Raw genomic sequence first — 25515 nt, 5'->3', positions numbered from 1 at the left:
GGACCCTTTAAAGCATAATAACTATTTTCAAGCACTGTTGGATGGTTTACATAATCATCATTCGATTGATCTGTTGTCAGAGGTTATTGACAAAAAATATTCATCTATGTATACTCTTTTAACATTGAACTCATTTCCTTCTTAACCATGTGATTGAAGCTCATGTTTCAATGAGGGAAATGATTTCCATGTAACCAGTAGATCTATTGTTTGACCATTGTCACCATCATCATTTTTCTCATTTAGCTATTTCCATTCCAACATCATTAAAGACCTGTCTCTCTCAAAAACATGGTGAACAGGTGAAGCAGAAACACCAAGTTTTGCCACTTTGTTTTGGTGCCTTTTCTGATTTAGAACTAGGATTTTTCTGCAGATCATTCTCTGGCTGCTGCTCCTGGTTTTCACCTTTCTCTTGCTTTTCTGATGAATCTACTGTTGATGAACTATTTCTTCCTCCTTCAGCCGTCAATCTGAAAGAATTCAAGAGCAAAATGGTGGTCAAAAGCAGGACATCATACCCCTAAGCAAATCAAATTAACTTGAAGAAGAACAAAGCTTAAACAAAAATGACAGAAGAAGAACAAAACTTAAGTAGTTTATTTTAAGTTTAACTCAACTTTGCAAATCTGACTACATTTATAGGGTTTATGGTACATGTGAAAATTAAAAATTCATGACATAGATTTATGGTACATGTGAAAAGCTATCCAAAGAAAAGGTAGTAATATGGTCAACTGTCTGAAAGCATTGTCTAGAACCAAAAAATTGAGCAGATGGTCATAACATGAAATTCAAGTAAGACTAATTTCTGTCAAATAACTTCCACCAAATTTCTGTAGTTATTGACAATGCACATTTTTCACCTCCTATATTATGACATCAACACATGTTAGTGATCAATGATGGAAAGCATGAATTATTAGCAAAATCTTTTGAGGTTGGAAGAACCAGTCTGAACATATATAAAAGTCTTGCTTGTTTAAGATTTCATCAAAACAAGATTTTCTATTCGATTTGCATGCATAAAATATCCACCCCTCTGTGAGAAGTTACAGCATAATGATACAACACAGACATAAGAAAAATATAATGAAAACTCACATAGGAAATTGAAATGAACGTGTGCTTAAATCGCTTCCCATGGAACGGAAAACTTTTTTAGGTTCCCCATTAGGCATCTTTACTTCTTTACTATGATCATCTGGAGTTTTGTCCAACACTGTCTCATGTGTGGAAACTTCTGATGTTTCTGTCTTGTTGGTGTCAACAACTGAACCTGCATTTTCACTTGTTTTTTTCTCATGATCTTGTTTTGTAACTGAGTCTGAAGTTTCACTGGGCGAATCTGATGACAAAGAGTGTCTTTCCATGTCCACATTTTTGTCTTTAGAATTTACCTCTTCAACAGATGGCAGTGCTGCTATATCAGTAGTCCTAGGAAAATCCCCAGATCTGTTGCTCAATGCAAAAGCATGATCCTTTGAGAAACTGTTGTTTCCTATGTGTATGCTGAACAGTGATTCATTTGAGGCGACACTCCATTCCATAGGACTTGCAGGTTTGTTAAATATAGAAGATGGGATTCTGTTAGGGTCATACCCAGGAGAATTCATGAGCTGAAGTGGAGGAGATTGGGTCACTGACCCTCCTTGGAAACTCCACACAGGAGAGCCATACATGCCACAATACTTAGAATCAGCATTGTCCATGCCATCATCAGAATCTGATGAAGAAGATCTAGCAGATCCTAAAGAACCAGAACGCTTGTGATTGGGATAATCATCATCCTCAGGTAGATCAAAATGCACTTTTAGTTTCTTACCACTTCCTTTCTTGCTGCTTTCATAATTCGAATAAGCCATTAACTTTGGAACTCTGCAAAAAGCAACACCAGTAGCACTTATAAACCACAATTCTGATACAATTTCTTGTAATGTTGCAGATTATTGTTCTTTTTCTCTGAAAGAATAATGCATACAAAAGCTACAACACAACACATTACATTCACCCTTAAACATGAAGAGATTGTTTGCATCGTTAGCATACAACATGTAAAATAATAAACCAATACCCTCTTATTATTGTACAATCGGCAAAGGAAAAGTAATGAAAAACTTACTATTTTTAGAATGAATTCTGGAAATCCCGTGGCTTCAATTTACAACGGCCCTTCAAAGAAAATGGTGCAAAATGAGGTTTATTACAAGATTAACCTGTTTTGCACCACCGTTCTGGAGATGGAAAATCGCAAAGAGAATCAAGATGAAAATTTAAAAAAAGGAGGGAGAAGCTGTCATGCAAGGATATTTAAGGAAATGAAAGCTGGGTTTTGGGGTATATGAGTTTGTCTATGAAAAAACACAGAAAAGTTTCACAATGCAATGTTAAAGAAAGGCAAGGAGAGGATCTCGGGAACTGCTCTGTCAATGTAACAGAGTGATTAATTATGCCATATCAGAACTCAACCAACTTTGATAGTCGTTATTCCTTAGATGGTTAATGCCTAATGAAAATATTTTATCAAAAGAATATACTATTTTCATTAACTTTGTAATGTTTCTATAGTTTTCAAGTTCATCCATATATCATTCACATAAAATAATTTGTCCATTCATATCTTTATTTGGTGACTTCATACTTAATATAGCAGATTTAATTAAAAAGTCTTTTACGTCATTACATGATGGACCAAAAGTTCCATTTTTGGCGCATAAACACATTTGATCTGTAAAGTTTCTAATTCTTGAGAAATTAAACAAAAAAGTCAAAAATAGGGAGTAGGTAAATCAAAAAGTGAGGACAAGTTATTTACAAAAGGGAAAATATGATAACAATGAAGGGTTTTTAGAGAGCTAGATTTTGTGATTGCAATTGATGCTTGCTATATATTATAGATGAAATAGTTGGTTTAATGTACAAAGCTTCTGAAACATGAAAGAAGCTTAGTACAAAATATTTGCCATGGTAGGAATTTTGCAGTCTCAGTCTTCTTTCAGTGCTGGTGTTCATTCCCTCTTCTGTAAGCTATGCCCTTATCATATGAGCCTTCAAAATTTACCCTTTCAGAACAAAATGTCAAAAGGGTTGACATGTTTGCACTGAAAGAGAACAATTGTTGCCTTCTTGTTGCTAATGATTATGGAAAGAAGTTTCAGTTTTCAGAGCGTTTACATTGGTGTTCATAATATGCTGTATAGTTTTTTGAGATTAAAGGGTTGTGCATCATTAGAATAAAATCAATGTAATGATGTAAGGAGTAATATCTTATATATATATATATATATATATATTGACCTACCTAGTTCATCATCATCATGACATTAGTGAGAGGACAAGATCTATTGTACCTTGACATGTTACTACATATACTAGGAATCATAATTCAAGTCTTTGCACAAGCATGGTAGATGATGCTATAAAAGAGTGTAAGAGAGAGTTTCTTAAAATAGGAATATTAAGACAGTGATAGTGAAAACTCGAGTGAGAAGAATATTAGTTGGGAGACAAGTAAAAATAATGTCTCTAAATAACAGAGGAATGAATATATGATAAGAAATTATGAGTAATAACCTCATTTTTTTCTTGTTTGTTATCTTCTAAATTTCTTGCATGTGAATCTGTTGAAACATACTCACAGTTTCACTATTTACTTGTTTATATCTAGTTTAGTATACTTTTGAACACAGTTTATATGTTAATTGAAATTTGTTGAAAATGAATAAAAGGGTACTATTGACACCTAATAAATTTTTACACATATATTATATTTATTATTTTACTTTTTTTTCCTTTTTTATAAATAAAAATGTTTACTTTTTCAAGAAAAATAATATGGTGACATCCTTTTCAGAAAATACATCCAATTAACACTTCTTTTAATAATATAATAATGTATATTATAATTTTAAATTAAAAAAAATAAAAAAAAATTAAATATTATGATTTTTGGGTTATAATGAGTATATTTTGTCTTTAATGGTGTCAACATAATATCATTCCTTGTTGACATGCTTTTTATTTTAATAATATAATAATGTATATTAAAATTTTAAATTAAAAAATAAAATAAAATATATATAATTTAAATATTATTATTTTGGGTTTTAATGTGTAAGTATTTTGTCTTCAATGGTGTAAACATAATACCTCCTAGTCAAAATACTTCTAAAAAGTAGGTTATGAACGGGTGCAAAGCAATATATATATAAAAAAAACATTTTTCTTATAAAAAAAGGTTTTTTATTGTTAGGATTTATGGTTATTTTGTATGAATTGTTTTGTGATGAAACATGTGCAGCTAAATAGGCCCACAAACATATTTCATTTTCAGAAAAATGTTAAAAAAAAAATTTCACAGAAAAGAAATATAAAAAAGTATTCAACAAATCTCATAATTTTGTAATTTTAATAAATTTGAAAATAAATAAAATATGTTTGTTAAAAAGGATATGCTTACAATATATATATATATATATATATATATATATATATATATATATATATTAAAGATGTGTATTATTGTCAGACTCCATTAAAAACGCATCCCAAAATCTTTTTTAGTAGAAGCCAAGTGTCGAAAAGAAAGTTAGAATTTCAAAGAGTGAAAAACAGGCGGCTGCAAGGAATTGGACGTTCGGTTTTGGTTGGTAGAAGTAAAATCTGAGTTTCAAAAGTTTACGCAATTCTCTGCATGCAACCATCTTCTTCTCTGATTTCTGAAACTCCATTTTCTCCTCCTTCTCTCTAAAAGCTCTTCCTTCTCTCAACAAAATCTCACCTTTTCTCTTCTCCGATCACCATTCAGGCACCGTAGAAGCACTTCCGGCATCAAGAGCTTCTAGTTAAACCGTTCGGTTTATGAAGCTGAGCTGGTAAGTTCTTCTCTTCACTTAGTCGTGCGTTTTCTTTTACATGCAAACCAAGTTATGGTTTCATGTGTTGATCGCTCCTCTAAAATGAGAGGTTCTGATAGTGTTTTGGTTTTACTTGGTTTAGTTGGAAAATTGTCGAGCATTGAGGGTAGAAGAACTGGTAGTGGTGAAACGGTACTCTGTCTCTGTGAACGTTCGGTCATGCTAGAGGTAAGAGAAGCTTATATAATTTAATTGCATGTTCGTTTTTACGTTCATTGCTAATGAATGCATGTTTGATGAGTGGCGGAATGTATATGAAGTATGATTATTGATATGTTTTGACTATATGAAGTATGATTATTTATTATGATATGGATGTTTGAGTTTATGAAAATAGATTTTGAGAGATGAATTGATATAAAGAATTCTAGTATGAAATTTCCCTATGAAAGTGTATGTTCGTCACTGAACGGTCATTGACCGTTCGGTTTTTCTAGTGAACTTGGTTGGAATTGGATTCTTTCATTTGGGAAGAATCCTAGTTGAGGACGAGTGTCTTCGTTTTGTAATACTGTGTATGAGCGTTCGGCCAAGCATAGTTGTATCTTGGTATTCGGTTATAAACTTAAGTATATCTATATGTATTTGTATATTTTTCGTTTGTTCTTAAACACTACTCAAAATGGTATCTTATTATATTTATCAAGCCTTTCTACTATAAGTTTAGTAGTGTTCGGTCTTACACCAAGCGCTCGTACTTAGTAGTGCTCGGTCTTACACCAAGTACTCATTCTCCTTTCTGAAAAATATATATACATATATATGAACGTTCGTTCAAACTCAATAGGGTTTACCCTTTTCAGTGCTCGGTCTTCGAATGACATTCTGATTGTTCTTGATGTTTAACTCATTCAAAAGCTAAGTATATTTATTGACGTTCAGTTTATTCACCTGATTCAATTCTTTACCCGTATTTGAGGCTTTTACAGTGTCTGTCTTAAATTGGTTTCAGCCTAGAGTCTTAGTATTCGACCTAGGCCTATTAGCGTTCGGTCTAACTCGGGAGTTAGTTCATTCAATTGGCTCACCTAGTAAATAAACGTTTGATTCCTCATCGTTCTTGAGAACTATTATGTTAATAACTCCCTTTCTTAAAACCAATGATTCCCTCTCTCGGTTTTAATCTGTTTGGAACTGGAGACCTTTGGTCTTACTCCAAGCATTCAGCCTGGTTCAGGGTTGATGTTTAACGTTCGGTATTTGGTATCCTTAGTGATCTTTGTACGAAGGGTTTAATTGAGATTATTAATAATGAAAGATGAATAGAATATGATATGGATGAAATGTTTTGGATTATGGACGAGCGTTCCGGGGAGGAACAACTCATGAATGAATATTGGAATTGGTAAAGTATGAACGTGGGCATGCTAAGCTGGCGGTTCATCCTGATGTTCCGTGATTACTCGTCCTCACGTAGAGGAGGGTAAGTCATGTGTGGGAACGGCAGGAGGTCCTAGTCCTTATGGTTAATTTGGACATATAGGACTAACCTCGGGTGGCAGCTGTTGAGGGTATCCCAGTTACTACATCACCCGGGTGCACGAACGTCGTAGCTACACAGAATTCATACAGTCCGGACAGTCAGTTTAGTATTAGGCTTTGCATGAACGAGTGATGAATTATCTTGTTTGGTTGATTGTGTGAAATATATGTTTATACATGAATTGAATTACATAAGCTTATCCTATGTTTCCTGTCTTGTCTGTTTTGTACGTTCGGTTGTCTTTCCGTTGTAATGATCATCCATGTGGATGTGAGCATAAGGAGACGAGCTGCAAGAAGAAGAAAACTTAGTTGAGGTAGAAATTAAGACCGAACAGTAGAACCGTTAGATCAGTATTATTAGTTTAGTTTTAAGATGATCGTTCGATCATCTTTTCCCTCTTATTTTGTAGAACCGTTCGGTATAGCCTTTTGTAAACTGTTTGGTCGGGTTTGCTTATGTTGTTCGGTTTTAGTTTTCTTGTTTATCTGTAAGGCCGTTCGGCCACAAACATACGTTCTTTATTTTGTAAGACTGATCTGTAATATTATTAATTGTGATAATTCTATTATATGATTTTGATACTGTATTTTTGGGATGTTACAATTATGAAGACAACAAAAATCAGAATACCCTATTAGTTATTTATTTTGTATTTTTTATTTTAATGCCTATGTTTAACTTTAGGTTAATAAATAAAATGACCTAATCTCAGAACTCAGTTTCTCCAAGTTTGAACAGAATCTGAAAATATAAACCTTTATGAAATAACAAGGACCAATAATTTCTACAAAATGGGACTGTTTGAGAAGAAAAATGAGCATCACAATGAGACCTCTCAAGCTTATAATAACAGAACAGACAACTTTATCTGTCTCTCAAATGTTACATAATCTTTAAACTCCCTTTGAACCTCTCAAGTTGTGTTGATCTTCTCATCAAACTGCATTTGAAACTTGTTCTGAAAACTCCCCACATCCTTCAAGGGCATATCTACAATCTGCAGAATCTGCAGCAGTTATGACATTGACACATACAAACACTATACTCAAATTTCAGGTACCCAAAAAATGTAAATTTGCATTGCTAGAAAAGGAAAATACAGAAGCAGAACAATCTGCAATTGCATCATTGGTGTGTACCTTTTGTTGATTTCTATCAGTTGGTAACATTACACCACCACCCCTTCTAGTTCTGGCAAGAAGGCCTTTTGTTATTGGTGACATCATCATATCAGTTGGACTTGTATATCTGAGAAAATGCAGAAAAACACTGCATCATGGCATCACTAACCCAATTACATAGTCATCACCATCTGCATGTTCTCTCTTCAAAAATTCTTAAAATGATCGAATGGTTGCATAAATGAATTTAATTTCAACATGCACTTTACAAATTCTACACCTCTGTATAATCTTCGAATCAATATTTAAATATGGAAAATTGCCAAATTCTACTGAATCAATACACTTTATGATGATTCCATGAAAAGCATCAATACACTGGATTTTGAACCAGAGATTTGTCGAACTAAATTTCAAATTTTGACTGTTTTATAAATTTATGAATGACAATATGTGAGACCTTACCAATACTCAAAGATAAAAAAAGAAAAATTACAGATATGAAAAAATTTGGTGTCCAAAATATCATTGGCGAATTCATAGATATAACATTGATAATAATATATAAATACCTTTCAGGGTATTTGAATGCCTTGGGGACTCTGAGCTGATCAGGAGTAACAGGTTTGCGCAATTCGTTTGAGGAGTTACTGCGATCATTGTTGTGGTGGTGTTGTTGAGCTGGAGTTGGTGTTTTGCATTCAGGTTCAGCTTTCTTAGCTTGAATTGGAACTTTTGGAGGAGTTTTCAGCGTGTTTTCCTTTTCCATCAGAGCAACAAAGATGAATTCTTTCAAGTGAAAAAGTTGAAAGATGATGAATGCAAAAGCCAATGGTACAGATGACTGAGTATATGAAAATGGTAGATGATGAAGTGACCGTTTGAGGAAAAGGTTTTCAACGGTCGAATTGTGTGAGAATTTGCTAAAATGGGATTCAAATATTTTTGTCCGTTGGAATGAATTATGTTACCTAATGCTCCAATGCAACAAATAATTAAACATTTAATGTGTTTAATATTTCATATAAACCAGAATTTTTTTTTATCATCATAGTATAAACCAAAAGTGCCATTTCTGGCACAGAAACACAGTTGTTGGGTGTTTTCTAGAAAACTAAAGCAAAATGCCAAAAATAAAGAGTGGCTAAAACAAAAAGCGATTATGGGTGAGGACAAATAATGTACAAAAGGGCAATGGTGAAAATATACTAACAATGGAGGGTTGTTAAAGAACCAGAATAAAAGAACTTATCCCTAGAGTTTGTGACTGTAATTGATGCATATTTTCAAGTGTTATAGATGATAGATATACTTGGTCTTATTGCACAAAGCTTCTGAAACATGAAAGAAGCTTAGCACAAAATATTTGCCATGGTGGGAATTTTGCAGTCTCATCCCTTCAATGTTGGAGTTCCTCCCCTCTGCTGTAAGCTATGCCCTTATCATATTAGCCTTTAAAGTTTTCCTTTTCAGCACACAATGCCAAAAGGGTTCACATATTTCCAACTCAAACAGAACAATTGTTAGTAATAATTATGCAGAGAAATTTCAGTTTTGAGAGCATTTACATTCGTATTCATATAATATGCTCTATAGTTTTGAACCAAATGATCAGAGTATTTAGTTTACCTTATTTTGAAAGAATAATTGCTTATTCTGAGCAATTTCCTTGGAGAGCTTTTTATTTATAAAGAATAGTAGCTTATTTTGACATTGAACATGTACTAGACTAAAATTACAGGTAAATATTGCCATATGCAGAAAAAGAAACTCTTTTTTTTTTCACTGATTATGTTGGTCTTGTGATCATTTACAGACACAGAAAGTAAGTATGTTCAAAATAGGATATTCTGTACATCATTATTCGGCCAAATTAAACATGTTAGTTCTTCAATTCATCAGAGAATACCTCAGTTTACAGGTGATGACAGAAGCAAAACTAAGGTACATAGAATTATGCAGTATGTTCTAAAATGTTAAAGTTAGTATAGTAAATCCAAGTACATTTATTTTGTCTTTGTTTCTAAAATAAAGTTGCATTTTGATGAGGTTTTTGCTGCTCGGAGAAGGAAGAGGGCAAATGAGAGAACTGAAACTTATGTGTTGTTGGAACCAGGGAAGGATGAAAGGTTTGTTTCAGAGGAAGAGTTGAAGGCAACGTTGAAAGAGTTGTTGGAAAATTGGCCTGGGAAGGTTCTTCCTCCTGATCTTTCAAGATATGAAGATATTGATGAAGCTGTTTCTTTCTTAGTGAGATATGTCTGTGAACTTGAAATTGATGGAGATGTTGGCTCGGTTCAATGGTACGAAGTTCGTTTGGAGTGAATGGAACAATTATGTCAAAATTCATAATACCTAAGATGGAGTTATTTAGAATGAAACAATTAATATCTTTTGCTTTATAATACTTATTGATTGGAGAAAAAAATAAAACCAAGAAGAAAATATGGATAGATAATAAATTTATTACAATAAGTATTGATATATTTTATTTTTAGTGTAATTAAAAAAAGTATTGTTTTAGTATATTAATTTTAGTTTTTTAATTTATTTTTTTAAAAAAAGAGTTTGATTGCACATTGATGATAGTTTTTTCTTTAAAAAAATACGTGACTATTATTAGAGGTTAAACATATTTTTAGTTATTAAATATTTATGAAAAGTAAAATGTTTATAAAAAAAATAAGATTTATATAAAGTTATTCTGTGTAACTCAATTTGTGTCTAAAGAGTAAAATGAAATTGATGAATTGAATGTTGTCTCTGCAATAATGTTTGGATGAAGCCTTGTGTTGTGTGACACTTTGTGAGTTCGGAAATGGGATCCTCTGAAAAGTGCGAAAATGAGCTGAGAAAGCCACTCATGCATGTGTAACTTTACTCATATATCTTCGCTTTTTTTTAAGATGCAGAGCACGTGGAAATGCTTTTAATTATAATAATAATAATAGTTTCTTTTAATTTAATTTCTACTAACTCCATTTTATTTTGATATAATTTTATCAATTTTAATTTTTGGCTTAATTCCTAATTTGTTTTTTTCATTTCATTCATATTTTCAAAAAATACATAGTTATTAGTTTTTCTAATTTAGTCTTTTAATTTTTTAAAAAGATCAAATTTGGTAATTTTTTCAATTCGGCTGTTAGTTGATTTTCTGCTAGACCATAAACGGTGGTTTAAGAAGAATAAACCTAATATCATGGTGAATGGAGAAGAGAAATAATATATGATTGGTTGAAAATTAAAGGACCTAAAAGCAACAAAAGGATCAAATTGAATGTTTTTAAAAATTAAAGGACTAAATTTGATGTTTTTAAAAAATTAATGGACTAAATTTGATGGTTTTAAAAAACTAAATTGGAAAAACCAATAATTAGGGGTCTTTTTAAAAATTTGAATGAAATTAGATGACCAAATTAAAATTAAACTTATTTTATTTAAATAATAATTCACATTTTATTTTAACATTATTTACGCTAATTGTATTTTTTAAAAATTACTTTTATGAGGAAGGGTAAAATGGTAATTATATAATTTTGTCAACTAAAATATTTTTTTAATTTATCAAACTCATCACATCGTTTACTAGCTTTTATAAATGTTTCTCTCATTTGTGTGGAACATGTTTGTATCTAAGCATGAGAGCACATTTGTGAGCAACAATTTAGGGGAGAAGATGTAGAAATGGTCCTCACTACACTGAAGAGATACACGAAAATTATACGTTTTTGGTTGTGTAGTCCTATTGGTTGCGATTATGACTTGTGTTAGTGGTGATCCTATTTCTTGGTGGTTGCCCACTTGTGGTTGTCTTGTGTTTGGTCTTCTATTGCTAAGAGGGTGTGGTTGGAGGTGATATTTATTGGTGTTCTTCTACTTTACTATGTGTTCATGGTAGGTATGGTGGTTGGTAGTGCTATCAAAATTGGTCACTCCTCCTGACTCACCACAGGTTGGCCACTTAGTGAGTCAACACAACCTGACTCACTTATTAGCAAGTTGAAAATATTCGAACTTGATCGGGTCCACCACAAGTTGATGGGTTAAATGAAGTGACTAACTGATTCACTTAATTACAAGTTATTTTTTTCAATTTAAAAAAAAAATAACAATTTTTTTTCTAATTCAAATATAAATAAATTTCAACTCAAAATGATGTTAAACTCTATAGACAATTAAAAAAAACAATACAATTTAAAATCATCATAAAGTTCAAATACAATCCAAAGCAAAATTAGGTGGATTGGTGAGCCAACCCGACTCACCATGAGTTCAACTCGGGTGAGCTAGTTTCTTAGTGGATTGGGGTCAAAATTGGCCCATATCGGAATTTTAAATTTGTTTTCAACTCAACCCAACCCGAACCTATGGTGGGTTGGGTTGACTCACAGTTTCTAACCCATTTTGATAGCATAGTGGTTAGTGGTTGGTGGTGATTGAAGACACTACAATCTAAGACATCCAAGGTGGTTTTATGTTTGGTCTTTTGTTGCTAAGTAAGTGTGGTTGGAGGTGATTGCTCATAGTGTTTTGCGGCTCTACTATGTGTTTATTGTAGGTGTGGTGATTGTGTAGGGAGGTTCAACACACACATAGATCTCCATATTTGTAAAATATTATCCGCTTTGGGCTAAGCCCTCACAGATTTGCTTTTGGTACCACTCCAAAAGGCCTCTTACCAATGGAGGTATCTTATGTGTATATAAACCCATGTCCATCTCTTGTTTTATCTGATGTGGGACTTTGTTTGTACCCAACAATCCTCCCCTCAAACAAAGGACTATGGTTCTCCACCTCCACCTCCCCTATAGCGAAAGTCTTTTCTTATCCTCGAATACACCATGGTCATCACTTCTCTTTGCTTCATGGTCAAACACTGAACATCTTTTACTCTCCACCTCTCATGATACATCTGGCTTGCCACCGGTCACCTGTCAAGGCTTCACCTTACCATGGAGGGACATACTCGTCTGAGCTTGGTCACCAGACCTGAACATCAGCTCTGATACCATTTGTAGGGAGGTTTTCCACACACACATATCTCCACATTAGTAAGATATTGTCCGCTTTAGGCTAAGCCCTCAGAGATTGCTTTTTGTATCACTCCAAAAGGCGTCTTACCAATGGAGGTATCTTATGTGTATTGTGAGATTTTCTTAAGAGTGATATCAGAATCGATGATTTGTCTTGGTGACCGACTCAAACGAGTATGATGGTCCCTATATCGAAAGTCTTCCTGGCAAAAGGTATTCAGGTAAGTGAGTTCCGTTAAGATGAACGGCAGTTGGAAAGGGCTACTCGTGGTTGTGGTTGGTTGGGAATGCTTCCGCTGGAGAGAGAGTGTACCTATGTCAAAGGGACTCACCCTTGAGGGGGATATTGTTGGGAATCCAAGTGTGAGTCTAAGTCCCACATTGGATAGAAATGAGAAAGTAGAGCACTATATAAAAATGAAAGACACATTAACGCATTGTCTTAAGGTTTTTGGTAGAGAGTGATGTCAATCCTTTATATGATTGAATTTATATTTTATTAATATTTGTGTCTCCCCGGTGAACCTCCTCCTCAATAAACGCAACAGATTAGTGATTGGTACCACGACCTCACCATAAACACAAAGAAAAAGATGAAACAAGTATCCGTGTTTAATAACTCATATTTTACTTTAACATAATTTACACTATTTTATTTTTTAATTTAAATTACTTTTATGATCAAAATAAAATAGTTTCTTTCATTTTTTTCAATTAAAATATTTTTTTAATCTTCAAATTCCTCAAATCACTCGGTAATTTCCATAAACTTTTATATCAAATCTTTTCATTTTTCATCCTCTTTTCCTTAAACCAAATAACCTCACTTTTACTTTTCTTTCTCTCAAATTCATTCAAATCTACTTCTCCAAGTTTATCTTTAAAACAAATCCACCATAAACTTTAAGATTGAGGTTAAAGTCTTTTACTTTTTGTATCCTCATAATTTCTTGGAGCATTCTCCTAAATTTTAAAAATGTCATTTATCATAAGAGAAAATGATTTTCATAATATACATGTTTTGTAAGCTTTCTGGAATAAATGTTCTGCAGTTTTTGAAATAAAATTTTCAAAATAGAAATGTTAGATCTAAATTTTCCAAACAAAATTTTCAAAATATTAGGGAAACATGAAATATTTTCAGAATAGGTTTTTCTAAATGTAGGATTTTTGAAATAAACTTTCCATATTGCATATAATGTTTTTTTAAGCGAGTTTTCCAAGATATCTTTACGTGAAATGTATTTAAAAAAAAAAATTCAAACACTTGAAATACATTTCAAAAAGTAATTTTCTAGAATGAGCTTTTCACATTTTCTCCTTCTTTCTCTGTAATGTTCTTCCTCTCTTCTTTTTATGCGGTGACGACAGTGATAATAGTAGCGACTTTAACCTAAAAAGCAACAACAACAATGATATATAACAAGTATAATGATACTTTGATAACACTTTAACATTATTTATGTGTTATTATGTGATTGATCCATGTTAGCGTTTATGATTATTATTATTGATTGTGAAGTGATTTTGGTCCAATTACAAAATGACACATAGATGGTATTAAAATATTATCAAAAAAATATTATTAAAATATCATTATCCATATAATAATATAAAATTATACTTAATTTTTTTAATTACTCTCTTGCTTTTCTTTCACTCAAATTCCTTTTAATGTTTGACAAAGAATTTCAATAACTTAAACAAAGAATGACAAATATTAATAAAGATAAAAATAAAACTCTAGACAAAATTTCAAAAGAATTTCAAAAAATACAAAAAATAAAATTAAAAAATAATAAGACTATAAAAAAGAATTAAATAAAATAATGCAGAGACCCTAAGAAAAAAAACCATAAAGTTACAATTAAATAATAAAAGATAAAAAATAATTAATCAAGTATAAAATCCTACAACGACATAAACATATGCGGTGTTGCTTCCTCTACCACCACTCTATACTTCCTCCACCTTCCCACATTATTTTAAATACAATTATATCCTTAAGTTAAAAAGATTTTTACTTTTATCCTATTTTAAATAATTTGAAACCCTAATTTTACTTTCCCAGCACCCAGCCACGGAACTCTCTTTTCCTTTCCCCATTTTCGTTTCACCTCCCCACCTCCCGCACTTCCATTCCTTTTTCTTTCCAGTTTTTTTTTTGGTTTGAAAGCTTCCATTGCCGCCATGGTGTGAAGGAGCGTTGCCGCCGTGGTGTGGAGGAATATCGAGGAACGTTCAGAGCATCAACCAGCATGAGGAAGTATACATCAACAAAGATGTAACCTAATAAAATAAACTCTAAAATAAAAAACGTAACCTTTAAACGGGAGGTGACATCTTCAACGGATGTCAACATCCGTTTAAGGTAAAACAGATGTTGACATCCGTTTTTTCCTTAAATGGATGTGGACATTGTAACACCCCTTTTTAGAGTATTACAGTAAATTTTTTTTTTTTTTTAAAACAAAGCATTGATTCACATTTGAAATCACAACACTTAATATTATTACACAATAATATCGTCAAAGTTTCAAGAGTATTTATTGAAGTACAAACTAAATATTAAAACTCTTTAAAATTACAAACCACACATTTCACAATTTAAAATACATGTTCTAAAATCCCATAGAGGTTTTCCCATCGCATCCTCGCACTAAACTTCTCCCACTTTACCTGAAACATCATCTACTCTCGTATAACGTTACGAGTTATACGATCATCGTAGACACATAAATAGGGTGAGCTAACCAATTACAAATAGATATACATTATAAACTTATTTTCATAGCTTAAATATCAAATAGTAACATTAAATGTTAACTCCTGATATTATATCGTATACAAATAAATGTACACAAGTCTCACTTCTTTTTCCATTCCTTACACATGAATAATAGACTTATTATCCTTCACACAAAGCTAATGGACACTGGCCCTTCACACGCAGCTATTGAACCTATCTCGGTTCTATCCTTCATATATCAACACCGGTTCCTCATATGAACCGCGGATAAGAGTTGTCCTTCACCCGCAACTTCGGACATATCTTCCTTGTTCTTCAAGGTCTTACGAGTAAAAACTTTGGTGATTAACATCTATTCACCAAGCACAATACTCAGCACGAGAGAGAAACTTAAGGTAAGACATCCATATTCCCTCGTAAGAGGAAAATAACAGGACTCGAATCCTTCTATCGCCTTACTCAGGCAAAAAGGAAATTTCCTTTCTTTTAACTACCGAGCATAAATCTTCCCCATATGAAACTAAATAATCATCCAAGACTATTTTAAATACCTTAAGAAACTATCCAAATGACAATTCAAGATAAATCCCAAAAAATCTTGTTCAAGACTGTTTGTTGTAAATTCTGACCTTTGCTCAGTGTTTTACTCATAACTCTTTCTACAGAACTCCAAATGAGTTGATTCTTGTTTTGTTGGATTCTATATTCAAATATCTTTCATAGGACACCAAAATCGAAATTTTTGGATTTTAAGGTTAGCTGCAGTAAAATATTTAACATCAACATTTTAATTACGTTTTTCTGTAATTTCAGCAATGACCTTGGCTGACTATTTTGGTAATAACTCTATTTACATAACTCCAAATGAGATGATTCTTTTCGGTTTGGAATCTAGATTGAAAGAACTTTCATTGGACACCAAATTCATAATTTTTGGACCATTGTACTAACTGCAGTGAAATTTTCAAAATTGATGTTTCTCTAATCTTCTAAGGTGAGTTTACTTTCAATCTCTCTTTAGTTCAAGTTTCTAATTAAGATTGAACATATGGTTTACGTTACAGAATGAGTTAGCAACTCAATTCTATTTTTTTTTTTTACTAATTGAATGAGTATTATACTCTACACTTAAGGCCCCACATCTTTTGACAACTTACAAAATTTTCTACATTGAGAGATAAGGTTGGACATGTTTGATTAAAAAGGGAATTAAAAATTCATTCCCATGTCTATCTTCTTCTGAACATTTACGTAATGTTTGGTCATCCAAAGTTAGAAAGGTCAAATTTTAAAGAAAAACACAATCAAGTTTTATAAGGAAATAATTTAAAATTAAGATATGACTCATTGAAAAGGAGAGGATCAATAATTCAAAGGAAAACAATTTCCTTCACTTATTTTTTTTAAGCTTGCCGTGAGTATCCCACAACACCTCAATTACAGAGAGAAAAAGGAATTTGCAGCATACAACATATTAAGAATCAAGATCTCTTTCTTCTTTCATATTTTGAAGTCAACAACACTTCTATCAAGCTATATCATTCATTCAATATAATCTAGTTCACACTTTCAAAGTCAAGATGTGTATTTCAACCAAGTTCATGAGGTAAACTATAATTACATGTGAAGAAATTACTCTATCATGCATGTTGAAGTAAAGAAAATGGTTTAGCTTCCCTACCTATACATGTCTAAAACCTATAGTAAAAATTTCAAATCAATCTCACGGTTGATGAGATGAAACTCTTAATTTCTCCTTAGATGGTCCAGGCATAAAACCATGCTGGAAAATTGGCTACTTCAAAATGCGAAATCTATATCTATTACTTTATAACTTTGATTGATAATCCAAACGGTCAAATTCAAAATCTATGTCTTAGGAACCTCATATCAAAATTTCAGATCCATCCGACGGTTAAATTGACAAGAATTTATGTTTTCCTGAGGGAACTTAGTAACAGAAAATAAGGTGATTATTAACTTATTCCATCATGCGAGACTTATTCCTCTAAGTACAGGCCTCAAAATAACAATCCGAACGGTCAAGGCAAAATAATATATCTTATGGTCCATATATCAAAATTTAAGGTCGATCTAACGGTTCACTAGGTGGGAATGTATGTTTTACCGTAGAGACTTAGTGGCAGAAATAAAGCAGTCATCAAATTGATCCAACATGCGGAATTTAATTCTCTAACTACAGATGATAAAATAATAATCCGAACGGTCAAAGCAATTTAATATGTCTTATATCCCATATATCAAATATTTAGCTACATCTAACGGTAAATGAAGTAGAATTGGACAGTTTACTAAGGTAACTCGAAAAATAGAAAACAATAAGAAACTAAGATTCACAAAAGTAGACAGATAGCTATTGTTAATAAATTCCAATATGCTTAGATTCATGATCATGAAATATGAAATTGTAATATCTAAGAAATGGTTTAGCTGCCCCTACCTCTTTTCCAGCAAAGATCTTGAAATTTCAGAGTGTTCTAAGTCCCCAACTATTCTCCTTTCTTCTTCAACCAAGAAACCCTACTCACCCTCACGATTCTCTCTAATTTACTTAGTACTTTTGTTATGATTTCAGTGAAGAGGAAGATAGGTTTTTATGCTTGTCCTCAGCAGCCTACGATGTCGGATGGTTTCAAAAGAGGGAACCTATTGAAGTAGCTTCTTTATAGCCTCGAAGAAAATTTGATAATGAAGCCAAAAGACATTTCAACTCCTACGATGGAAAGTAGACTACCTACTGTGTGTGGGGAAAGGAGAAATTGTTTTGCATCAATAATGAAAGTTTATAAGTTTGGATGTCTCTGTGTTATGTCTTATTTGACTATTCAATTTAAAAAATCAAATTTTTAGATATTCAATCAAGTGGTATAAATTATTCGGATGTCATTGTGAACTTTGAACATTACTATGTAATATAGTCGAATAATTAAACTAATATAATCCTATAATAACACACAATTTTATGAATATTGTCACACAACAAGAGATTCTTACAACTAAATTATATATAAACAAAATAATATTGATCGTAATTATTTTGGGTCTTACAATCTCCCCAACCACAAAAATTTTCGTCCTCGAAAATTATGGTCATCCGGAGAATAGATACGGATAGGTTTTCCTAACATGATCTTCTAATTCCCAAGTCATCTCTTGTGTGCTCTCATTCCACAATACTTTCACTGTGCTGACGCTCTTTCCTCTGAGTTGTTTAGTTTGATGATCCAAAATTCGCACAGGTTTGACATCTAAAGATAAATCTCCTTTAACTTGAACGTCATCCATCTCCAGCACATGATCTGGTCTTGACACATACTTCCTCAACTGTGATACATGAAACACATTGTGTAGATTCGCTAATTGTGGAGGTAGTGCGATTTCATATGCTACTGGTCCAATCCTTTTAATGATCTCAAATGGTCCAAGAAACTTCGGAGACAATTTCTTTGACCTGATAGCTCTTCCTACGCCTGTCATCTGAGATACACGAAGGAACACATGGTCTCCTACTTCAAATTCAAGTGGTCTTCTTCTCTTATCTGCATAAGACTTCTGTCTGCTTTGAGTTGCATGCATCCTTTCTTGTATCAACTTAACTTTGTCTGTCGTTTGTTGTAACAACTCAGGACCTAGTGTAACTGCTTCTCCATCTTGATACCAACATAGAGGTGTCCTACATCTTCTCCCATACAAGGCTTCATATGGCGCCATCCCTATGCTGGAATGAAAACTGTTGTTGTAGGTGAATTCCACCAACGGTAGAATGTCGTTCCAATTTCCTAGATGATCCAACACACACGTCCTCAATAGATCTTCCAGAGATTGAATAGTTCTTTCAGATTGTCCATCTGTTTGTGGATGATATGCTGAACTCATCCTAAGCTTCGTACCCAAAGCCTCTTGTAATTTCTTCCAAAATCTTGACGTAAATCTTGGATCACGATCAGAAATGATATTGGATGGCACACCATGTAATCTTATTATTTCTCTAACATAAAGTTCTGCTAGCTTATCCAAGGACGACCTTTGGTTGATTGGTAAAAAGTGGGCGTACTTCGTCAACCTATCTACAATTACCCAAATGGAGTCATGGCCCTTTGTTGATCTTGGTAAATGAGTCACGAAATCCATTGAGATGCTATCCCATTTAAGCACTGCTTCAACCTTCGTTGGGTCCACAGAAATTCTTTGTGCTGAAATAACATGACCCAAAAATTGAACTTCGTCCAACCAGAACTCACACTTTGACAACTTCCCATACAATTGGTGCTCTCTCAGAATTTTCAATACTAGCCGCAAATGCTCTGCATGATCTTCTCGACTTTTGGAATATATGAGAATGTCATCAATAAATACAACGACAAACTTATCTAGGTAGGGTCGAAAAATCCGATTCATATAATCCATAAAAATTGCAGGAGCATTTGTAACTCCAAATGGCATCACTACATACTCATAGTGCTCATAGCGCGATCTAAAAGCGGTCTTCTGCACATCCTCAGACTTGACCAAAACTTGATGATAACCAGACCTCAAGTCAATTTTAGAGAATATACTTGCCCCTCGTAGTTGATCCAACAGGTCGTCAATCCTCGGCAGTGGATACTTGTTCTTGATTGTCAGTTTGTTTAACTGTCGGTAGTCAACACACAACCTCGAACTTCCGTCTTTCTTTTTCACGAGTAACACTGGAGCTCCCCATGGTGATGCACTAGGTCTAATAAATTGTTTCTCTAACAGTTCCTCTATTTGTTTCTTTAGTTCTGCCAACTCTGCAGGAGCCATTCTGTAAGGAGCTATAGATACTGGTCCTGCACCGGGAATCAGGTCAATGGAGAACTCAACTTCTCTCCTTGGTGGTAGCCCAGGTATCTCATCTGGAAAAACATCCGCGTATTCTTCTACCACTGAAATACCCATTGTTTTTTGTTCAGATCCTTCTGTCTTCTCGTGAGCTACAACCACGAAACATGCAGCACCGCCCTTAAGATCCTTTAGAACTTCCTTAGTTGAAACAAGTTCCAAACCGTCTATTTCAGGAAAAATCAACTTGTGTTGTCCACAATCCATTAGGATGTGATTGGTGGACAACCAATCCATTCCTAATATGATATCAAAATCTCGTAAAGGCAACGATATCAAGTTCACTTTGAACTTGTGTTCTGCTACTATAATCGGACATCCGACACAGACTGAACTGGTCAAGATCTGGCCCGATGCTGGTGTTGAAACCACCAGAACATACCCAAGATCACTCACAGGTAAACATAATTCTTCCAAACATGAAGACGATATAAAGGAGTGCGTAGCTCCGGAATCAAACAAAACACGCACACATTTTCCAAACAAAAGACATGTGTCTAATATAAGGTTACCTGGCTTCGCTGCGTCTTCTCCAGTGATAGCAAAAACCCTTCCTGCTGCTTTGGGCTTTTCTTCAGAAGGACTGGGTTGTTGTGGTTCAATCTTTACAATATTTTCAGGGCAGTTGTAAGCAAAATGCCCTGGTTTATTGCAGTTAAAACATTTCTTCGCATCATTCTTTTTACCAGAGAGTTTTGGGCATTCTCTCCTGTAATGCGGACCCCCGCACTCATAACATTTCACAGATCCATAAATAGGTTGCTGAGGTTTCAGATACGGCTTCCTCAATTGTTCTTTAGCAGGAAACTTATCCTTTTGAACCTTCATAATTCGATTTGGATTGACCTCTATCTTTTCTAACTTCTTTGCTTTCTCTACCAAGGCTGGGAATTTCTTGATTTCTAGGGGCACGATCATCTTCATTAGTTCGTGCCTTAATCCTTGTTCAAATCGTTGGCATCTCCACTCTTCAGACATAGCTTGAGAGTAAAAACGAGACAGATACTCGAATCTGCTGATATAAGCTTGCACAGTCATTCCTCCTTGACGGAGATTCAAGAACTCTGTTTCCCTCTCGATCTTAGCACTGTTTGGAAAATACTTTTCTAGAAAACGTGTTTTAAAACTGTTCCAAGTGATGACTTCTCCATTGGTCTCCATCATTTGTTGCATACCATCCCACCAATATTCAGATTCATCTTCTAGTAAGAAGGATGCATAAGCTAGCTTCTCTTCCTCTGAGCACCTCATTACTCGAAAAATCTTCTCAAGTCCTCGAATCCAGGATTCTGCGCGATCTGGTGTAGCCTTTCCATCAAATTTCGGTGGGTTGTGCTTCAGAAAATCATTCAACCCAGAATGGTGTCTTGGTTCTTGAGTAGTATGTTGTCGATCCAATGCATCTACCATTCGATCAACAGCTCGGGAGAACTCATCAGCAGGGGGTGTTTGGTTATCAGTGTGAGACATGCTTTCTCTTTCTCTATTCACAACAAATTAAATACAATTTAGCACAAGTTTTCCAGAACTATAATGTATAAGCTAATGAGTTCACTCCCCAAAATCCCCAAAACATTCTTGAAGATCTTTGCTCTGATACCAACAAATGTAACACCCCTTTTTAGAGTATTACAGTAAATTTTTTTTTTTTTTTTAAAACAAAGCATTGATTCACATTTGAAATCACAACACTTAATATTATTACACAATAATATCGTCAAAGTTTCAAGAGTATTTATTGAAGTACAAACTAAATATTAAAACTCTTTAAAATTACAAACCACACATTTCACAATTTAAAATACATGTTCTAAAATCCCATAGAGGTTTTCCCATCGCATCCTCGCACTAAACTTCTCCCACTTTACCTGAAACATCATCTACTCTCGTATAACGTTACGAGTTATACGATCATCGTAGACACATAAATAGGGTGAGCTAACCAATTACAAATAGATATACATTATAAACTTATTTTCATAGCTTAAATATCAAATAGTAACATTAAATGTTAACTCCTGATATTATATCGTATACAAATAAATGTACACAAGTCTAACTTCTTTTTCCATTCCTTACACATGAATAATAGACTTATTATCCTTCACACAAAGCTAATGGACACTGGCCCTTCACACGCAGCTATTGAACCTATCTCGGTTCTATCCTTCATATATCAACACCGGTTCCTCATATGAACCGCGGATAAGAGTTGTCCTTCACCCGCAACTTCGGACATATCTTCCTTGTTCTTCAAGGTCTTACGAGTAAAAACTTTGGTGATTAACATCTATTCACCAAGCACAATACTCAGCACGAGAGAGAAACTTAAGGTAAGACATCCATATTCCCTCGTAAGAGGAAAATAACAGGACTCGAATCCTTCTATCGCCTTACTCAGGCAAAAAGGAAATTTCCTTTCTTTTAACTACCGAGCATAAATCTTCCCCATATGAAACTAAATAATCATCCAAGACTATTTTAAATACCTTAAGAAACTATCCAAATGACAATTCAAGATAAATCCCAAAAAATCTTGTTCAAGACTGTTTGTTGTAAATTCTGACCTTTGCTCAGTGTTTTACTCATAACTCTTTCTACAGAACTCCAAATGAGTTGATTCTTGTTTTGTTGGATTCTATATTCAAATATCTTTCATAGGACACCAAAATCGAAATTTTTGGATTTTAAGGTTAGCTGCAGTAAAATATTTAACATCAACATTTTAATTACGTTTTTCTGTAATTTCAGCAATGACCTTGGCTGACTATTTTGGTAATAACTCTATTTACATAACTCCAAATGAGATGATTCTTTTCGGTTTGGAATCTAGATTGAAAGAACTTTCATTGGACACCAAATTCATAATTTTTGGACCATTGTACTAACTGCAGTGAAATTTTCAAAATTGATGTTTCTCTAATCTTCTAAGGTGAGTTTACTTTCAATCTCTCTTTAGTTCAAGTTTCTAATTAAGATTGAACATATGGTTTACGTTACAGAATGAGTTAGCAACTCAATTCTATTTTTTTTTTTACTAATTGAATGAGTATTATACTCTACACTTAAGGCCCCACATCTTTTGACAACTTACAAAATTTTCTACATTGAGAGATAAGGTTGGACATGTTTGATTAAAAAGGGAATTAAAAATTCATTCCCATGTCTATCTTCTTCTGAACATTTACGTAATGTTTGGTCATCCAAAGTTAGAAAGGTCAAATTTTAAAGAAAAACACAATCAAGTTTTATAAGGAAATAATTTAAAATTAAGATATGACTCATTGAAAAGGAGAGGATCAATAATTCAAAGGAAAACAATTTCCTTCACTTATTTTTTTTAAGCTTGCCGTGAGTATCCCACAACACCTCAATTACAGAGAGAAAAAGGAATTTGCAGCATACAACATATTAAGAATCAAGATCTCTTTCTTCTTTCATATTTTGAAGTCAACAACACTTCTATCAAGCTATATCATTCATTCAATATAATCTAGTTCACACTTTCAAAGTCAAGATGTGTATTTCAACCAAGTTCATGAGGTAAACTATAATTACATGTGAAGAAATTACTCTATCATGCATGTTGAAGTAAAGAAAATGGTTTAGCTTCCCTACCTATACATGTCTAAAACCTATAGTAAAAATTTCAAATCAATCTCACGGTTGATGAGATGAAACTCTTAATTTCTCCTTAGATGGTCCAGGCATAAAACCATGCTGGAAAATTGGCTACTTCAAAATGCGAAATCTATATCTATTACTTTATAACTTTGATTGATAATCCAAACGGTCAAATTCAAAATCTATGTCTTAGGAACCTCATATCAAAATTTCAGATCCATCCGACGGTTAAATTGACAAGAATTTATGTTTTCCTGAGGGAACTTAGTAACAGAAAATAAGGTGATTATTAACTTATTCCATCATGCGAGACTTATTCCTCTAAGTACAGGCCTCAAAATAACAATCCGAACGGTCAAGGCAAAATAATATATCTTATGGTCCATATATCAAAATTTAAGGTCGATCTAACGGTTCACTAGGTGGGAATGTATGTTTTACCGTAGAGACTTAGTGGCAGAAATAAAGCAGTCATCAAATTGATCCAACATGCGGAATTTAATTCTCTAACTACAGATGATAAAATAATAATCCGAACGGTCAAAGCAATTTAATATGTCTTATATCCCATATATCAAATATTTAGCTACATCTAACGGTAAATGAAGTAGAATTGGACAGTTTACTAAGGTAACTCGAAAAATAGAAAACAATAAGAAACTAAGATTCACAAAAGTAGACAGATAGCTATTGTTAATAAATTCCAATATGCTTAGATTCATGATCATGAAATATGAAATTGTAATATCTAAGAAATGGTTTAGCTGCCCCTACCTCTTTTCCAGCAAAGATCTTGAAATTTCAGAGTGTTCTAAGTCCCCAACTATTCTCCTTTCTTCTTCAACCAAGAAACCCTACTCACCCTCACGATTCTCTCTAATTTACTTAGTACTTTTGTTATGATTTCAGTGAAGAGGAAGATAGGTTTTTATGCTTGTCCTCAGCAGCCTACGATGTCGGATGGTTTCAAAAGAGGGAACCTATTGAAGTAGCTTCTTTATAGCCTCGAAGAAAATTTGATAATGAAGCCAAAAGACATTTCAACTCCTACGATGGAAAGTAGACTACCTACTGTGTGTGGGGAAAGGAGAAATTGTTTTGCATCAATAATGAAAGTTTATAAGTTTGGATGTCTCTGTGTTATGTCTTATTTGACTATTCAATTTAAAAAATCAAATTTTTAGATATTCAATCAAGTGGTATAAATTATTCGGATGTCATTGTGAACTTTGAACATTACTATGTAATATAGTCGAATAATTAAACTAATATAATCCTATAATAACACACAATTTTATGAATATTGTCACACAACAAGAGATTCTTACAACTAAATTATATATAAACAAAATAATATTGATCGTAATTATTTTGGGTCTTACAGACATCCGTTTTTTCCTTAAACGGATGTTGACATTCGTTTCTCCTTAAACGGATGTTGACATCCGTTGAAAGGTTATGTTTTTTATTTTAGGGTTTTATTTCAAGGTTTATTCGAATACGAGGAAGCACTTCACACACTGCACCACTCCACACACTACACCACGAGAGGGTGACTGCTTGATAATTCTTTCTACCACCACCAACTTTTGCAACTTGTAGTATCTCACAACGACGAAAGAAAGAGAAGAAGAAATATAATGTTAAAATGAAATAAAAGTATTTTACTCATGTACGAGACTAGAATATGTTATTAATG

At 33.3% G+C, this 25515-nt stretch overlaps 4 protein-coding genes across 8 annotated transcripts; 1 reads left to right on the top strand and 3 right to left on the bottom strand.

Moving 5' to 3' along the window:
• Positions 1-283: 283 nt before the first annotated feature.
• LOC108344535 (uncharacterized) lies at positions 284-1865 on the bottom strand. Its single transcript, XM_017582965.1, has 2 exons — positions 1105-1865; positions 284-473 (listed from the first exon to the last, which is right to left on the bottom strand). The coding sequence occupies exons 1-2, from the start codon at positions 1863-1865 to the stop codon at positions 284-286; spliced, it is 951 nt and encodes a 316-aa protein (XP_017438454.1).
• A 5279-nt stretch (positions 1866-7144) lies between these two features.
• LOC108345305 (uncharacterized) lies at positions 7145-8429 on the bottom strand. Of its 3 annotated transcripts, none has more exons than XM_017583894.2 (3): positions 8096-8429; positions 7542-7650; positions 7145-7408 (listed from the first exon to the last, which is right to left on the bottom strand). In XM_017583894.2, the coding sequence occupies exons 1-3, from the start codon at positions 8290-8292 to the stop codon at positions 7316-7318; spliced, it is 399 nt and encodes a 132-aa protein (XP_017439383.1). In that variant the 5' UTR covers positions 8293-8429; the 3' UTR covers positions 7145-7315. The 3 variants fall into 3 exon arrangements, with proteins under 3 accessions (XP_017439383.1, XP_017439384.1, XP_052723291.1); XM_017583895.2 differs by having other exon boundaries at positions 7145-7399; positions 8096-8426; XM_052867331.1 differs by having other exon boundaries at positions 7366-7441.
• Positions 8430-8789: 360 nt separating this feature from the next.
• On the top strand, positions 8790-9930 carry LOC108345272 (protein CHLORORESPIRATORY REDUCTION 7, chloroplastic). Its single transcript, XM_017583859.2, has 3 exons — positions 8790-8949; positions 9340-9467; positions 9573-9930. Exons 1-3 carry the CDS (start codon positions 8895-8897, stop codon positions 9846-9848), a joined length of 459 nt encoding a protein of 152 aa, XP_017439348.1. The 5' UTR covers positions 8790-8894; the 3' UTR covers positions 9849-9930.
• Positions 9931-15046: 5116 nt separating this feature from the next.
• LOC128193560 (uncharacterized) lies at positions 15047-24930 on the bottom strand. 3 transcript variants are annotated; one of them, XM_052867297.1, is made up of 3 exons: positions 24591-24930; positions 20705-21675; positions 15047-15250 (listed from the first exon to the last, which is right to left on the bottom strand). In XM_052867297.1, the coding sequence occupies exons 2-3, from the start codon at positions 21660-21662 to the stop codon at positions 15219-15221; spliced, it is 990 nt and encodes a 329-aa protein (XP_052723257.1). In that variant the 5' UTR covers positions 21663-21675; positions 24591-24930; the 3' UTR covers positions 15047-15218. The 3 variants fall into 3 exon arrangements, 1 of the variants encoding a protein (XP_052723257.1); XR_008244880.1 differs by lacking the exons at positions 20705-21675; positions 24591-24930 and adding an exon at positions 17770-18109; XR_008244879.1 differs by lacking the exons at positions 15047-15250; positions 20705-21675 and adding an exon at positions 21869-22072.
• Between the last annotated feature and the right edge of the window lie 585 nt (positions 24931-25515).

The sequence above is a fragment of the Vigna angularis genome, chromosome 8 (genome assembly GCF_016808095.1).
Source record: "Vigna angularis cultivar LongXiaoDou No.4 chromosome 8, ASM1680809v1, whole genome shotgun sequence".
NCBI classification, from domain to species: domain Eukaryota; kingdom Viridiplantae; phylum Streptophyta; class Magnoliopsida; order Fabales; family Fabaceae; genus Vigna; species Vigna angularis.
The sequence above is the reverse complement of the archived record's forward strand: the minus strand, read 5'-3'. Positions and strand labels throughout refer to the sequence as shown.

What these genes read in the sequence shown, in the direction of transcription:
- LOC128193560 (XM_052867297.1), bottom strand. Translation starts at nt 21,662, where the DNA reads ATGTCTCACACTGATAACCAAACACCCCCTGCTGATGAGTTCTCCCGA. An exon ending in AGAAGACGCAGCGAAGCCAG is followed by an intron (nt 15,251 to 20,704) that starts GTAACCTTATAT and finishes ATACGAGAGTAG; the next exon opens with ATGATGTTTCAGGTAAAGTG.
- LOC108344535 (XM_017582965.1), bottom strand. Translation starts at nt 1,865, where the DNA reads ATGGCTTATTCGAATTATGAAAGCAGCAAGAAAGGAAGTGGTAAGAAA. An exon ending in CGTTCATTTCAATTTCCTAT is followed by an intron (nt 474 to 1,104) that starts GTGAGTTTTCAT and finishes GAATTCTTTCAG; the next exon opens with ATTGACGGCTGAAGGAGGAA.
- LOC108345305 (XM_017583894.2), bottom strand. Translation starts at nt 8,292, where the DNA reads ATGGAAAAGGAAAACACGCTGAAAACTCCTCCAAAAGTTCCAATTCAA. An exon ending in GCATTCAAATACCCTGAAAG is followed by an intron (nt 7,651 to 8,095) that starts GTATTTATATAT and finishes GCATTTTCTCAG; the next exon opens with ATATACAAGTCCAACTGATA. An exon ending in CTGATAGAAATCAACAAAAG is followed by an intron (nt 7,409 to 7,541) that starts GTACACACCAAT and finishes TAACTGCTGCAG; the next exon opens with ATTCTGCAGATTGTAGATAT.
- LOC108345272 (XM_017583859.2), top strand. Translation starts at nt 8,895, where the DNA reads ATGGTGGGAATTTTGCAGTCTCATCCCTTCAATGTTGGAGTTCCTCCC. An exon ending in TGGAGTTCCTCCCCTCTGCT is followed by an intron (nt 8,950 to 9,339) that starts GTAAGCTATGCC and finishes GATCATTTACAG; the next exon opens with ACACAGAAAGTAAGTATGTT. An exon ending in ATGACAGAAGCAAAACTAAG is followed by an intron (nt 9,468 to 9,572) that starts GTACATAGAATT and finishes CATTTTGATGAG; the next exon opens with GTTTTTGCTGCTCGGAGAAG.